Source organism: Emydura macquarii, unplaced genomic scaffold (assembly GCF_026122565.2).
Source record: "Emydura macquarii macquarii isolate MOO-44397 ecotype Brisbane River unplaced genomic scaffold, CSIRO-AGI_Emac_v2 contig_1483, whole genome shotgun sequence".
Taxonomy (NCBI): Eukaryota; Metazoa; Chordata; order Testudines; family Chelidae; genus Emydura; species Emydura macquarii.
This window is the reverse complement of record NW_027131620.1, coordinates 13,332,959-13,349,294: the sequence shown is the minus strand read 5'-3', so window position 1 is coordinate 13,349,294 and position 16,336 is coordinate 13,332,959. Positions and strand designations below refer to the sequence as shown.

Sequence of the window (16,336 nt, the reverse complement as noted above, 5' to 3'; positions counted from 1 at the left end):
CTGCTTAGCCCTAACATCCCAGAGGACCGCTGTGTGAATTAATGGAGAGGATTCCAGGGTTTTAATAATGAGCATTTATTTTGGCCTCTGTTGTCACAGGTTAAGCTATGCTCCTATTAATACACTTACTGCTGAAACCTATAGAGTCAGTGGAAATGAAAACACTTTTTTTTTTTTTTTTGGTGGCAACTCTGGGTTTACTCCAGGAAAAACAAGGGCATCTCGGCTGAAAAAGCAGCACTTACTGAAGGATTCCCTTTGTAGCTGATCATTATGGTGACAGGCCATCATACTAGCTATTAAGAATTCCTCATGAATCAAATACCAAAGAGATTCTTATTGAGATTCCTATGAATGTGAGAGAAGGAGGAGATCAGGAGCAAAAAATATCTTACAGTAAAATAATTTATAAATAAATAAATTAGGAGTTGACTGGGGATTTTTTTTGCTGTTCAAGGAGTTGAAGGCTGGGGTTAAAGCTGTTGAAAAGCACAGCCGGAGGCAGACACTTTGCAATGTTGCTTACACTGATCTGGTGATGCACTTCACTTTTCACCTGCTGTAGCGCATGGTCCCATGCACCACCCTGCCAAAGCACCTTCTGCTCTCCTAGACCTGGGTCTCCACCCAGCTCCGCCAGAGAACCTCAACTCTCGACCTGCAAAACCTCCTCTTACTACAGTCCCCTGGTTCTCCATATTACTGCCACTGTCTCAAAGGCAGATGCACTTGCTATTCCAGCCCTTGTAGTCCTCAGCAGAGCCTCAGTTACAAACATCACAGGAAGGGAGGTTGTTCGTACCTCTGAACAAAACATTAGGGTTCTTTCAAAAGTTTACAATTGGACATTGACATAATACAGCTTTGAAACTTTGCTATGCAGAAGAAAAATGCTGCTTTTAACCATCTGAATTTAAATGAAACCAGCACAGAAGCAGTTGCCTTATTAACACAGTACTGTACTGTATTTGCTCTTTTTGTTTTGTTTTTTGTTTTGTCTCTGCTGCTGCCTGATTGAGTACTTCCGATTCCCAATGAGGTGTGTGGTTGACTAATCAGTTTGTAACTCTGGTGTTTGTAACTCTGAGGTTCTCCTGTACCACTTACGTGTTACTTGTGAAAAGTGGAAATTCAATTATTTTTCATTTTTGACCGTTTGACATTGGCACTCATTGTTCCAGGCAGTACTTAAAATGACATCTTTGGAAAAGATAAAGGGTAGAGGCTTGTTTGACACATCTGGCAGTGGAGTTTATGAACTGTTATGAGATTTTGCTGACATAGATTAAGTACTATAAATTCTTGAATTTGGAATGGAGTTTGGAATTAGGATATGTCAAATTAGCCAAGAAAATCCCATTTGTAAAACCAAAAGCTGACTGGTATATTTCTAGCAATAAGTCTAGGAGCTATTCTTACCCTCAGAGCTGCATGGGTTAAACAGTTCATTAACTAACCCTCAGAGCTATCAGGCATATGCATGTAACTTTGAGTCATCCAAACAATGCAATATAACTGCTAATAACAATGAAGGCAACTAAATGGTACTTTTGACACTATTCTTTCTCATTACAAAATATGATCATCTTAGACCATGTGCTGTATCCCAGTGTTTATATAACACAGTTACCTTGGCACAGAAATACTACAATCAGAGAACTTTATCCATCAGCAATGCATAAAACAAAGGCAACGTAGGCCTCAGAGTCATATTCAGTACTCAAGAGGCCTGTGAAGCATACGCAAAACACATCAACATTTGATTTGATTTAATGATTGAGCCACTGAAACCTAATGAATCCAGGCATAAAAGTCAGATGATGTTTAGACTGAGTTCAAAGTCCATGGGCATTAAGAGTGAGAACGAGCCAAACGTCAAGTAAACAAGGACTGTATTTATTTTGGGGTTATCATTCTAATGATGACGGATTCTTCTACATGGATGTATCTATGCCCACCGCAGTCAAACATTTTCCTACCAGATCTGTCACCCGCGACAATTCCTGTTCTTTAAGCACTGAAAAACAGTTGAATATAAACATTTTGCAACTCATGCACTGACCTTTAGGTTTAAATATCATGTGGTGTGCTCCATCTGTCTTGCAGGCTTTTCTTTTATAGTCATGAACATACAAACCCTAATTTTAGATAGTCAATATTTGCTTTTTCCTTAACCCCATGGATACTATCAGTGGAGTGAGCTTCTGGGAGAGGAGATGAGGCCATGCATTAATGGCTGCGTTCATTAAAAAGAATCTCACTTTAACCTATTTTTCATAACAATAACAATTAAAAAAAACCCTTTGAATTGTGCATACCCAGAAAAGTAACTGAAAATCAGCACAAAATGTGAAACAGAGATGCCACTCTTAGGCCCATTAGTGGCCCATAAAGTTTTAACTTTTTGAATCTCAATGTCTACTGTAATGAAATAATTATTTTCTGACCCCCTCTCTTTTATAATCCTCCCCGCATAATGTCCTGCAACTGTGAAAATTTAAATTAATAAAAATTGCAAAAAGGCTTAAAAGAATATCAATATTATCTGTTGAAATTAGAAAAAAATAAAAATTGAATTCTCCCGAGCCTATTTTTATAGCTGGATGTAAGTAGATTTCTTCCCCACTGAACAAAATACCCAATGTCGGTACTGTGAGGAATTGCATAGTGTTTAGATAGCATAATCATGCTCTACCCATGCATTAGATAGAAACAAATTTTCAGTTGTATCTCTGCTTGCTAACAGAGAAAAGTGGGCCTCAGCCTAGCAGATAATTTACCCCCAGAATATGTGTATAACACATCACATCGCTGGATACTTCTCCAACTTCAAAACTTTTCCAACTGTGTATTGAAAGAAGGAGGCTGCAGAAGAGCAGCGACAAGCCTTCAGAATGGGTTTCTGCACTGCACTGAACAGCCCAGTTGACCCAGAAGAGGACTGGCATGCTTTCCAAAATCACCAATGATTATTGTGCACATAGGTATCCAGAGTGGATTACAGATCCTGACCTAAAATTTGGACCCAGAGCCACAGAAGGTAACTTAAAGTGGAGGGTGGTGGTGGAAAATGTATCTGAGCATTTCAGAACCTTTGAAATCTATTCAGTTCTACAGTCTGATGAAAGTTTGGTAGGAGTTTGTTTCTGAACTTGTATAACCATTCCTAATAAAGGGGAAATAACGCACTGTAGCTAAACCTACTTTAATGATTTTTTCACCCCTTTATCATAATTTTTACTAAGTCTTCATAAGCAAATGAGAGTGGCAATGAAAAGCCTGTGTGCCCTATCACCTAAAATCAATGGCTGATCTATCCCTGAAAGGACACCCAGTTGAAAACACATTACCATGACTACCCAAAGAGATGGTAGATGAGGCCAGCTCCAAGCCAGCTCATTGCCAGGGTCCAAATGAGCAGAGTCTCTTGAATTCTGTGTGAGGATTCTATCTATAGAATTCAGACTCCATAGCTGAAGGGCCAGCAGATCAACTAAAGAAGGTAAATGTGGCTGGATTTAGACCTCTAAGCCATAGTGGCCTTGATAGCCGACTTCTGGAGTGTTACCGGTGTGGTTCCCTGTATATGTTCATTTCATGGTTTGTCTTAATTGGCAAGTCTATAACACTGCAGCTCAGTGAAATGTTCAGGAAATAGCTGATTTTTGTACTGCTTCGGGGCTGTGAGCTTTAGCACTAAGCCCTGATGAGAGATCTGATTGTGTCAGCACTCTCTGCAGGAATGAATGAGTTGTTAGAAGAATGTAATTCTACCCTTTCTAGCCCAAACCATCATCATACCAAAAGTCTTGCTTCAAACTTTGGGGGAAATCAAAGTGTCAATCTGTATTAGGAAAACTTTGCATGATCCTCTGCAGTTCCCTTGTAGTTGCTTTTCTTAATTAGCCAGCTAAGTTTTCTCAAACCAGTTACAGCCTTTAAATATTATTCACGATCTCTTACTCATTACTTTGGGATTGTTAACTAGCAGGGAAATGAGCTTTCTGCCTTAGTTGAGCTGCCGTGACTGATGGATTGAGGCGTTCAGGAAATTCTCTTCACAGTTCTCACAGACTGAAGACTAACTGTATGATTCTGTGGATTCTATAGCAGCCGGTAAGTGATTTTTCAAAGGCAAATGTATGTTGCCTTTTGAGGATCACACAAATTATTTAATGGACAAACTGTTGACTTTTCATCTCACAAGAAGCCCACTTCAACTCCTAAAAGAAATTTAGCATGGCTGGTAGGACAGTTGCATCATCACTCAACTCCTGTACAGAGTTCCATCTGGGCTCAGCGATTCACAGTGCTTCTTGGAAGATCTTCCAAAATGCACGGAGATTTACGTCCCTCTTTTTATCAGCAAGCGATAGCACCCAGAGAGAAGAGCCCAGAAAATTGTTCAAGAGGCCCCGAGAACAAAAATATATCACAACTTCACTGTTCCAAAGAAACAGACTCCACTTATGGAATGTTCAGAAACTTCCTGAGAGACACTTTTAGGGGATGGCATCTGATCTCAGCCAGTGGAGTTACTCTGATTCACACTACTGAAACTGAGTTCATAATGTGGCCCTAGGCAGTGCCCCCACAGGAGCTTCCATTTAGAGGTAATTCTCAAACATTAGAGTGACTGCAGCTTGAACACATTTAGAGCTCATACAATGAGGGCTATTTAATTCTTTATAAGGGTTGAATGCTGTGAGGTTTTTTCTTTTGTTTTTTATTTTGGGATCAAGACCCCATTGCAGCTAATTAAAATGTGTTCATGGTGAACTGAAGCCAGTGCTTTCATTTCACTGAGGACTTGGGTTTGAGTCACCAAGGCCAAAGATACATGTCAGGGTCTGGGAGGTAAAAGGCCAGCGAATTAGTCATCCATCCCTCAGTCCCACCCCAAATCTGCCATTTGGCACAGCGAGAGCAAGTCTAGAGGAGTTGTCCCCAAGTCTATTGTTTAAAGAATTCGACTTGAGTTGAAATGAAACAAATACAGTAGTTGAGTAGTGAGACAGCAGGGGCGGATTGGAGTTCCAGAGCTGTTCCAAATAATTCCTTATGCCGATTCATGGAAATATACTTAGGTTTTTTTATAAAAGAAATATATATTATACATATATTTATATATTTTATTAAACAAAAGCTCCACTCAAAATAAAACCACTGGGAACCTCTATATAATAAAATGAGTCACACCAGGATGTGATGACTAAGTGGGAGAATAGGGAATTCCACTGCCCACGCCAGCTTTTTATACGATTAATTTGCTTTCAACAGGTGATGGGCGCTTCTCTCGCTGCCTTTTGTTTATTCCAAGAAATTTCATTTAAAAAATAGATTCTCTTTAAACAATTAGCTTTCAAAGCTGAATAATCAGGAACAGGCCTGCTTCCACTCAGAACCTCCATAGTAAGCAGTGTGAGCCAGAGAATCCAAGCCGGTAGTGGCTGCCTGTGTTAATAAGGATTTACCAGCTGTAAAATTCCAAAACCTTGTGTCATGCGGGGAAACCTTCCAAAACACTCGATTCCACCCTGTCTCCATGAATCTCTCACAGCTATGGCAACTCAGCTACCTTTTTCAAAACTAAATATATATATTTGGTGAATGTATCCTTAGATTGTTTTCCAATTTTGCAGTGGGGTTTTGGGGGATCCCTAATTTAACATCTGACAACTTCCCAAGTGAGAACGCGTGGGTTGCTAATCATCACATCCGGGCTAGAGCTTGCAGCTAGGCAGGCTGGCAATGCACTCAGCAACTGTTAAATTGAGAAAAGGAGAAAGTTCCATTTACCAATGAAACTTCCAGTCTGCTCAACAGAAAAAAGACAAACTTTAAGCTGCCATGAAGGCCGATAAAAGGCATGTTGATGGCTGATGCTACTCTTCAGCCAAATGGACAAGCACTGGGATTTATCAAGGCACCTTTGTCTTTCTTTACCCAAAGCACTGCCCTCTACAGTGTGTGCTGCAACCTGACCTCTTATGGGAGCAACACGTACCAGCTGGGCTCTGGGCTCTACTGTCAACTCTGCCGACATTTTTCTTTGGTGGACTGCAAGCCGAAAGGAGAGGAGATTAACTTGTAAGGCAGTCGGTCACCATTAACTAATGTAAAAAGTAGCCGGGACTCCCAGCACAGAGAAGTATCAGTTATTCCCCTGAACCATCCCACTACTCTGCAGGAATATATTGAGAGAGGAAACAGAAAATGGTGTATGTGCATGCACATGGTGAGATTCTTACGAAATCAGAGAGTGGGGTGTGTGTGTGCGTGTGTGTGTGTGTGGTTAAACTCTAATTGTCTCTTTAAATCATGTTCTGTTGCTCTGGCTGCTCTCAACATTTAGATTTTCCCAGTTCAAACTCATTTGGGTTTGAAATTTGCTGTGAATATTTACTGGAGTTTCCTTGAAATTCTACAGGTTGTTTTCTGGGGTCAGAAATTAAACCTGTTGATGGGGAGAAATGGAAGTGCATTATTGTGAATCCCTTAATTTTCTACAGTGTCATTAAATCCAACATTACAGTTGTTGAAAATGGCCTGACATTTTTGTATTTCCCTTTGATGTTTTTGATGTGAATTGAGTGATCAGTAATAAACTGGGTGGATTATTTGAAGGTAACTGTTCCTCTGTTTCTCACCTACTTTAGAGGTGGCACCATGAAAAAGGGAAAAGGAACATTGCTCTCAGGCAGGCAGCATCTTCTTTATTCTTGTCTGTGCAGCGCCTAGCACAAGGGAGCCCTGACCTTGACTGGGGCTCATAGTCACTACTGCAATATAAATAACTGCAAATGGCATGGAAATGCATGCAATTATTCCAGTAGGCTAGCGTTGTGAAAGTAATACTTTAGCACTAGGAGGGCATGTGTTTCTAGTAGTTCATGCCTGAATTTATGCACATATATGACAATCTATGCAAGCGCGAGTGTGTGTATTTAAATTAAAGGATGTTAGCAGGTATGGACTGTAGAATGCACATTCTGGCAAGGCACTGGCAAAACTGTATTTCACTAAACAGCATGCAAGCTTCAGCAAAGCACAGAAGGGCATTTCCAGAAGTGGCCTAAACTCAGGCCAGATTTTAAGAGCAACGCCTTCTGCACTCATTTGGATTCAATGGGAGCTGGATCTGCGCAACAGGATTTAGCCCTTGATGTGCACATGTGCAGCTAAAGCTCCACCAAAAATGTTGTCCTCAGGGTGCCATTATGTTTAGTTTCTGACTTTTCATGGGTTCTGTACTCTCTTATTTCCCATTGCAACCTGGCATTATAAAGCTATAAGACTTGACACTCTGAGATGCTGAGGACTCTGAACTCCCATTAAAAATGAGGTGTTCCCCGCTTTTCTGGCTGCATTCAGTGATTTTTAGGCTTGATTTTCAGAAGTACTGAGCACTCGCTGTTCCCACTGACTTCAGCTGGAACTGAGGGTCCTCAGCACCACTAGATGTCAGGCTCCAAGTGAAGAGAGAGTTAAAGATTCAGCTTTGCTTATCTGATCAGCAATTGTTCATTTTAACTACATTTTAAAATATATATTGGCAATCGACACATTTCCCCAACTAGATGATGAGATTATAAAAGCCATCGTTTCCTTTAAACTGTTATAGACAGCAGCATATATTGTATTTCATTAGGATTGACAGCATCATTAAAGCCAGTTTATTTTACTCTATAAACAATAATTGTTCTTTAGAGGAGAAATGCCAAACAATAGAAAGCGTCCCTAAGTTCATCTGCTTCCAATGATATTCTGCAGGAATATTTAAAGAGCACAGCCTTTGAGGGGAAAATTGCTGCAAAATCTGTTATTTTTACAACTGCAGTGATATGTTTCTGAGAACTGGAAGCACTTGTCCAGTGTCAGTGTATTGCTGGGTGTGGTGGAGGCTGTGCTGGCATTGTTAGAAATCAGCACAAGAAATAGTGCAAGTGAACTCAGTTGTTTATTATTAGAGGCCAGTGAGGGATGGGTATTCAAAAAACTTTGGCTTGCACATTTGCATGCCTAGCTATGTGTGCAGGCATAATTACCTTGTGCAAAACAGGCAAATGGAGCATGGATGATTTATTAGGCACATTTGAACATGCAATCACCCATTTTGTCTATGCAATCAGGGACTTGCTCACACAAATTAGAAGCACAGATATATGTGCAAATGACCAATTACAGTAGCTTCGTTGACAGCTGTACCCCCAAAAATCTCTCACATCTTGTAGATATCTAGCCACCAGCTCAAGTTAAGCATAGCTAAAACAGAGCTTCCCCCCCGAAACACTCCTGACTACCTTTCTTGATCACTAGGGACAACATCACCATCCTGTCACACAGGCCTGTAACCTGAGCATCATCTTCAAGTCAGACCTCTTGCTAGATCCTCACATCAAGGCTATGCCATCTCTAAGTTATGGCCTTTCTTATCCATCCACACAACTAAAACACTCAGCCAGACTCTTCATCATCTTGTGTGTCAATTACTGAACCATCCTTCTCTCTGGCCCAGCCAAGTACAGTTTTGCCCTGCTCTTGTCCATTCAGAATGCTGCTGCCAAGATTGTTTTCCTAACCTGTTGCTGTGGTCAAGGCACCTCTCTCTTTGAATAACTCCACAGGCTCTCGTCTCTCTCTGTCACGTCAAACACAAGTTGCTTGTATTCACATTCAAGGCCTTTCATAGCCAATATCCACCCTACCTGTAATTGGTAATTCACTACTGAGCTGTTGATGTTTGACTCTGATCAGCCCGGGATGCCAGACTCCATTGCCCACTTGTTAAATTTTCAAACAAAAAAACATCTTTGTGTTTTCTCCCATGCTGCCCCCTACACTTGGGAGAAGCTCCCTGTGAACATCTGCATAGCTACCAAAGACGTACACTTTCCATTTGGGTTTTTCTTCCACCTCCTGCATTGTCCTACAGATGATTCATGAGGTCTATGTGGCTGCCATAAGAGCTTGGCAAAGGAGAACACTGTGCATATGTACAGTTCTCCCAGAGAAACATGAAGCTTTTCTACCACTTGCAGAAAGCAACAGTAACCAGCACACAAAATGGCGAGTAAATACAACGCAACTGAAGGCATGTAATTTCCAAATTACTACATGGTAATTCAAATAAATCTAAAAGGGAAATTCCAGAACTTTTTTAATATAGTTTTTACTGGTAAGATCTAGGCCTCAACCAAACCATGGACAACCTTGAATTTCAGGATGTTAGAAACCCGTTTTTGACATTGGAGCCCTCCTCTACTGCGCTGAAGATAAAAGAACAATTTTGCCTCAGAAAGTTAATTCTGATTTACAGAATCACTTGCTCCCTTATCAAGTTTTATAGACCCAATTGTTATATTTACTTGAGTGGGAACCAGGTGCAAAACTTCACCCACTTTTGGCCAGATTCTTAGCTGATGTAAATCAGTATAGCTCCATTAACCTCACTAAGCTATAATGACTTACACCAGCTGAGGATCTGGCCCTTAGTTTTGAGACGACTGCTTAATGAAAGTCTTGGTTGGAGCTCAAGACTACAGTGCTTAACATCATGCATTATCCACAGATAGCTTTAATAAAGTGCACTATGTTTTTACATCGACTTCTCAAATGCAAGTGCTTTATCCAACTGCTAACATACAAGCTACTTAGCGCCCAGCCCCTGAAGTTTACTTCCTGCTACCATTTCCTGTGCCAGTCTTAAAACAACAGTCTCTTCTAGAGTGTTGATTAGTGAGTTCATCAATTTGTGTTGTGGTCAGTACAAAAGAGCAAGCACCAGTTATTTTAACAATGCCAGCCCAGAATGTTTCAACCTACCATCTAATGAGTTGCCCAGGAAAAAAAATCTATAGTGCCTTCTTTGAGGCAATGAAACAGTCTGTACACAAAATCCACATCAATAACATTTACCATTGTTCCTAACGGCATGTGGTATGTTAGTAACAAATATGGGTAGTTCCATTTCTCTAATGATGAATGTTGAGTTGTCTGTCAAATCCAAAGAGGAAATTGAAAGGTCAACTCAGGAATGGCAAATTTAAGTTTTCAGTTTCGAGGGTCAAGTTTCATTTATCATTAAACGCTTTAATAGCACTTTGTCTCTGTTTCTTATTGCACATCATGTCAGAAATCCTCAGTTCTCAGTTCAGTGAAGAGATTGGCCTTTTGATCCCAGATCCAAACAAACCTAGATTCTGGAGAGTTTGCAATCCAGTTCAAAATTGTCAGTTTGAGCAAATCTGAGATTCAGAGCAGAAAAAGGTTCGTTAAAATTTCTTGCTGCGTGGAGATGTCTATGCTAGACTCTTTGCCAAAAAAAATTCTGATCATCACCCCCGCTGGTCTAATTACAGTCATGACAGCTGGATTGCTAGGGCGGACTGAAACTTCACCTTTTAAGGATTTCGTCATCTAAGCCTGTTCAGAGAAGATGCACACATTGTACAGTATTTAAACGCCCATGCACGCTAGTGCCTTGTTTACGCTAATCACCCTTGTTACCACCGATGAAGATGAAACTGTGGCCACTATAGTGGGAAGTGTTTTGTAAAATTTCCTCATGTGGGCAAGGCCCATGAGTTCATAAGGTGAAACCCAGAAATAATTATGCTTTCCCTGTGTGCTGGTGCATCTTCCCTCCTTCACAAAGATGCAATCCTTGCATGGGCTCACTTAGCTGTCTGAACGAGGAAGCAACAATGACAGGTTGCCAGGAAGATGCACGACCCACCTATCACAGGTTTATTTTGGATTTGTTTGCTTCTGAGCAGCTTATCCGTGTTTCTTATAAGGCAGCCTGCAGATCAGAGCTGCAGCAACCCAGCTACTCCTTTCCAAAAAAATTCTTAGTGTTTCTCCAGCGCCTTGCACCCAAGGATCTCAAATACTGGTATAATCATGAATAAATTAGGGTTTACAACCTCCCTCTGCAGCAGGAAAGTGCATCATCCCTCTCATTGTTTCCTTGTGCTCTCCTGTCTGTCTAGTTCCACCTGCTGTCTCTTGTCTTATACTTAGACTGTGAATTCTTTGGGGGCAGGGACCCTCCTTTTGTTCTATGTTTGTACAGCACCTAGCACAGTGGGGTCTAGGTCCATCATTGGAGCTCCTCGTTGATACAGTAATGTAAGTAATTATTTATAATAATAATAATCCCCATTTTATAGATAAGGAAACTGAGTCACAGAGGCCCTGACTATCAGAGGTGCTGAGCACCTGTAGCACCCACTAGTTTCAACTAGCTGGGAACAGAATCATCCTCCACCTTCCCATCCAGTGCCTTAACCACAAGAATCCTATCCTTCCCCTCTTCTTGGACTGATATTCCCTACATCCTGCTATTGGAAGGTACACGTGGCAAAAATTAAGGCATTTGCTGAACCAGATCAAAATTAATCTCAACATCATTGGCTTCGGGTTAGCTATGAAGATATGAGCTATATTTTTGCTCTGTTATTAAACAGACTTTGTTCAGTCAGCTTGTAAAAATGATACACTGTACTGGAAAGATTTTTAATCTCACTATATTCTGTTGTTGTTTGGAAGGCATATGTTCTACCACTACCCACACACCATCTCCATTAACTGTGCTCATATTCTCTCTCTAATAGCAAGTCCATGCAATGCCATTCAGATGGCGTTACATAGTGTTCCACAGTCTGATGGATGGGGATCATCCCACGTTGAAAACATCAATCTCAGACTGAATTTAGGTGTTTATTCTTCTTAGAGTAGTTGACCTTAGATTTCATGTGGACAGAACTCTAGTTTGTTTCACTAACATCCATTTTGGTCAGAGATTTCTCTGGAAGTGCTATGGAAATGGGGACAGGACATTTCAGATGTTGCTTCAAAATAGCATTATAAGGTGCCATTAACCTCCTTTATCCACCCCAAAACGGCTAGCGGTGCTATGCTACCAAACATGTTCTCAATACACCCTAACAATTCACTGGCAGTGACAGAACAATGGCAGCACATCAGGGAAAGAACTAACATGAAGGCCTGATCAGAAATAAGGTATGCCAAGAAATTGCTTTGACTATAGATCAGCTCATCTAAGCCTTAAACGTTCCAAGGAAGGATTGGATAGACCACTGATCTCACCACTAAATAGCAACACTTTCTGATGGTGTGTGGAGCAACTGAGGCCAGCCTCACTTTTAAAAAAAAAATTGTCTGTATTTGGCAATTACTGGCCCTCACCTTCGTTCCCCTCCCACCCCCCAAAAAGACAACTATCATTTAATAATAAATGTTTTATTAAAATTATAAAATGCTCAAGTGTCCCAAGCCCAGTTCCTTCTGTGAGGCCTTGGGCACATCACATAATCTCTCCATGCCTCAGTTTTCCCAACTGTAAAATGGGAACAACATTATGTATCTTATCATCCAAGGGCATTGCAAACCTTAATTAAAAAGGGACAGATTCTGCCTTCTTTGCCCCTTGTTCAGGAATCCATTACTCCTCAACTAGTCCTAGTGAAATCAACATGAGTACAGGTGGCAGATTCGGGCCTTTACATTTGTAAAGCGCTTTGTGATCCTTGGATGAAAGGGGCTGTATTCTGTTAGACTTCATTATTATTCTTATGCAGTGCACAGTTTAAAACATAAAAGTCAAATCTACTGTACGGTAAGTTTTCCAAATCTAGACCATTTGTAAAAATAATAAAGGTCTTTTTTCTAAGAACAAGAAAAAATGTAGCATAGTACATGTACTGCTTAGATAGGTGGGATGAGATGAGTTCATGCATATGTAATCAGAACAGGAACAAGGTTCGTTTCTGGGAAAAGAGGTAACTAACAACAGCAGAATGCATTTGTTTGCATGTCCCCCTGTAAATATGGTAGTCTGGATTTGTGCTACCTTGCTTAAAACCATTAGACCGTGCTGAATATATTTTCTGAGGTCAGATATTCTTTGGATCAGAAATCAAAGGGTTACCGATTCTTATCATTGACATGCCATTATAAACACATAGTAAGGAGTGATTAGCAAGGATAGTAAGGATGACTCTAGGAAACTAAAAACCCTGCAGTAACTATCGTTATTTTCATTCTGACAACATTTAAAGGTTCCAAACCAGGACCAGGCACTGTAAAAATGTGTAACAGACTGTATGCTCATAGAGGCAGGGGCTATCTAAGGACTTGTCTACACAGTGGGGTAATGTGCATTACAGGGATGTGATTGCTAAAGCGCACTAATGTACAGCACATTCACTGGTCCAGGTAGGCCCTGCTGGGCTGCACTAAGCACACAGTGTTATGTTAAAGTGCACTAGGGAGCTTGTGGTGCACAGCGGCTGGGTCTACACTGACCAACCAACCTGCAATTGATTAGTGCGCTTTAGAAATCACACCCCTGTCAAGCATATTACCCTCGCCTTGTAAACAAGCCCTAAACAGGCAAGATAAAGGTGGCGGGGGAAGAGGGAGGGAGGAGGAGGAGAAAGACGTATCAAACATATAACAATTGTAAATTGCAACCTGAACTGTGTGTTCTGCTAGGTGTTTCCGCAAGAGTCACTAAGGCTGCCTGGAAAACTCTGAAAATATACGTGGTTTTAAAGAAACAATACTATTTGCATGTGAAGTTATTGAAGGAAGGTGGGGGAATTCTTCCCTAGATAGATAGATTAAATAAAGTTTTGTTTTTAGGGTTTTGCTTTTTTTTTTTTGCTACTGACATTTAAGAGTTCATCTGTTCCTTCTGTTAATTCCTCACTTGGGGCCAGCTTCTGAAATACCTTAGAAGTTCAGCTGCAAGTCTGATTTTCACCTGCAGATCTAGCGATGCACACAAATAAGGTCATTGTGAAAGTGCAAATAGCTGAATGTGTTTATATAGACTAGATTTGTGTAGCTGCACACTGAAAACAGGTGCACATTACTTCTGATGGCAACCTTTGGGAAATAATCAATTTTGCGCATGCATATGTAAATCTGTATTTGTGCATGCAAATGTGGGTTTTGGGCATACAAAATGCAAATTTTGCTGACATTTTTTAGGGAGACATGCTGAATTTAGGGTCAGATCCTGCAAGGTGCTGAGCACTGTTGACAGGTGAAACAAAGGGTGCTCAGAACCTCTAGAAACACTGAGGGAATGTCTACACTGTCATAAAAAACCCGTGGCACTGAATGTCAGAGCCCAGGTCAGCTGACTTGGGCTCATAGGGCACAGGCTGCAGGGCTAACAATTGCAATGTAGCCATTTGGGCTGGGGTGGGAGTCCAGGTTCTGAGACCCTCCACCCTTACGGGGTTTCAGATCCTGGGCTCTCGTCTGAGCCCAAATATCTACATTGCAATTTTATAGCCATGCAGCATGGGCCCTGCAGTCCGAGTCAGCTGACCCAGGCCAGCTGCAGCCATGCTAGAGGGCTTTTATCGCTGTATAGACATACCCTCAGTCAGTACCTTCCAGAATCAGTTTCTGAGTCAATAACATGCATATTAATATGATAAAAGTTTTGAATCAAAAGCAAGATCAGCTTGGTTGGACTACAACAAGGGCTGTGCAAAAGTGAGAAATAATTTTTTTGTGAAATGTCTCATGAAATTATTTTTCATTTAATTACAGGTCATTTCACATGCCTGAAATTTCACTTTTCCATGGAGGAGCTATTTTCACATTGAAGGAAAAAGATTATTTTGTTGTTGTTTTGCATTTGAAGTTGTTCTCGCTAATGAAAAGGTTGAAATTATAGGTATGCAATATATCTGCAACAATATAGGAGATTAATACAAAAATTATTCTATTTTCACAGAAAATACACATTTTTCAGGGTTTTTTTTAAAGAAGATGGACCCATTTTATACTTGATTTGCAACAGAAAAGTTTCAATTTCAAATATATGTATGTTAGTATTTAGATTTTTAAAAATGAAATACAAATAGCATTAGAAAATTGCAACAATACACCTAAATGTCATCATGTTTCTTTGATAAGGTTTCATATTTCTGATGATCTATGGTTTCTTTGTACTCCTTTGAGCTTCCCATAACAAGGTGCCCTTTATTTACTATTTATCTATAGGAACCTGAAAATTAAGTGCCTAATAATGCAGATATGTACTCCAATGAGTATCCAATTTACATGATTAACTCCAGTAACTGGAATAGTTTTACTCATGTGAACTTCAGTGGGACTACTCACACGAGTAGAGTTACTCATGTATGCACGTATTTTCAGGATCGGTCCCGAAGACTATACATTTGCCTTATTACATCAAGGAAAGACTGCAAAAGCTGCCTTACCTGATGTCTTCTCAGTGAATACAACTTTAGACTCTGCTGTGAAATTCTGACCAGACAGGATCATCTGCTGTCCACCGTAAACTAGGCAGCTCTCAATATCTTGTCTTTCAACCATTGGAAGCTCATGAGCAGACCTTTGGGCTGTGGACAAAATGCAGATAAGAATGAAATCAAATACGTTTTACCAGCATTTTCCACATCTTCACAGAACTATCCGCATATTGATCTTGTCATGGTTACCATCCTCTTGCTGCCAAAGGAGCTTCTCTAAGATGTTAAATTTAAGTTTAAAAAGGAAAAAGAAACTTACTCAAGTCCTTTTATTTGGAAACATTCAGGAGCTGGCTCCAAAGTTTTAGCTGTGTTGGCCTTACTCTTTGTCCTTGACAAAGGACAGCTGGGATGAATGAGCTGGAACGTGCCCATGTCTGTTTCCAAATAAATGGCCAAATTTTCAAGTGCTCACACATGACAATCCTGGAGTTTTAACATTCCACTTGCAGGAAGGATTCCACTGAACAGCACTGAATTCCTTTTTTTAAAAAAACAATGCAAAACCCCTACTCCTTTTCAGCATGACAGACCACGTGAAAAGGCTTCAGAACAATCCATTCATCAACCAAAATGCACATTTGCTGTGTACACAAAGCCCTGCGTTTGCACCTTCCAACAGCTGTTTGGAAACACGAGATGGGCCCCTGCATGCACACAGCACCACTGGAACACAGATGTCCTGGCCTGAACTGCAGCAGTGGCTGCAGCAAGAGACTGCTGCATTCTGTGATCTTGCGGGATATCTTTCCCCCCCAGGGATACCTGAGTAACAGGTTTGTGCACCAGAGAAAGATGGAATTTGGAGATAAGAGCATAAATAACAGAGTTGAAGGAGGACCAGGGTGGAGATATGTTGTTGATTGATGCCCACCTATAACAGAGAGGGTGATATCTAGCGGATGGGGCAAGTCAGGACTCGTTAGTTCCTGTCCCTGCTCTGCTGTAGACGAGGGATTTAATGCATTTAATCACCCCAGTTCAGGAAGCTGGAAAGAATAACACTTTCCTGC

The 16,336-nt window shown here is 40.7% G+C and overlaps 1 protein-coding gene and 1 long non-coding RNA gene across 2 annotated transcripts in view; one reads left to right on the top strand and one right to left on the bottom strand.

Moving 5' to 3' along the window:
* Positions 1–14,923, top strand: part of LOC137157086 (uncharacterized) — a 158,340-nt gene extending 143,417 nt beyond the window's left edge. Inside the window, exon 5 of the long non-coding RNA XR_010920996.1 lies at positions 14,596–14,923. This is a non-coding gene — a long non-coding RNA (uncharacterized lncRNA). The remainder of the gene's footprint in view (positions 1–14,595) is intronic.
* The window catches only part of NFATC2 (nuclear factor of activated T cells 2), a 99,008-nt gene that overhangs the window by 36,334 nt on the left and 46,338 nt on the right, over positions 1–16,336 (bottom strand). Inside the window, exon 6 of the mRNA XM_067554230.1 lies at positions 15,273–15,413. Within this exon, the coding sequence (XP_067410331.1) occupies positions 15,273–15,413 (141 nt within the window). The remainder of the gene's footprint in view (positions 1–15,272; positions 15,414–16,336) is intronic.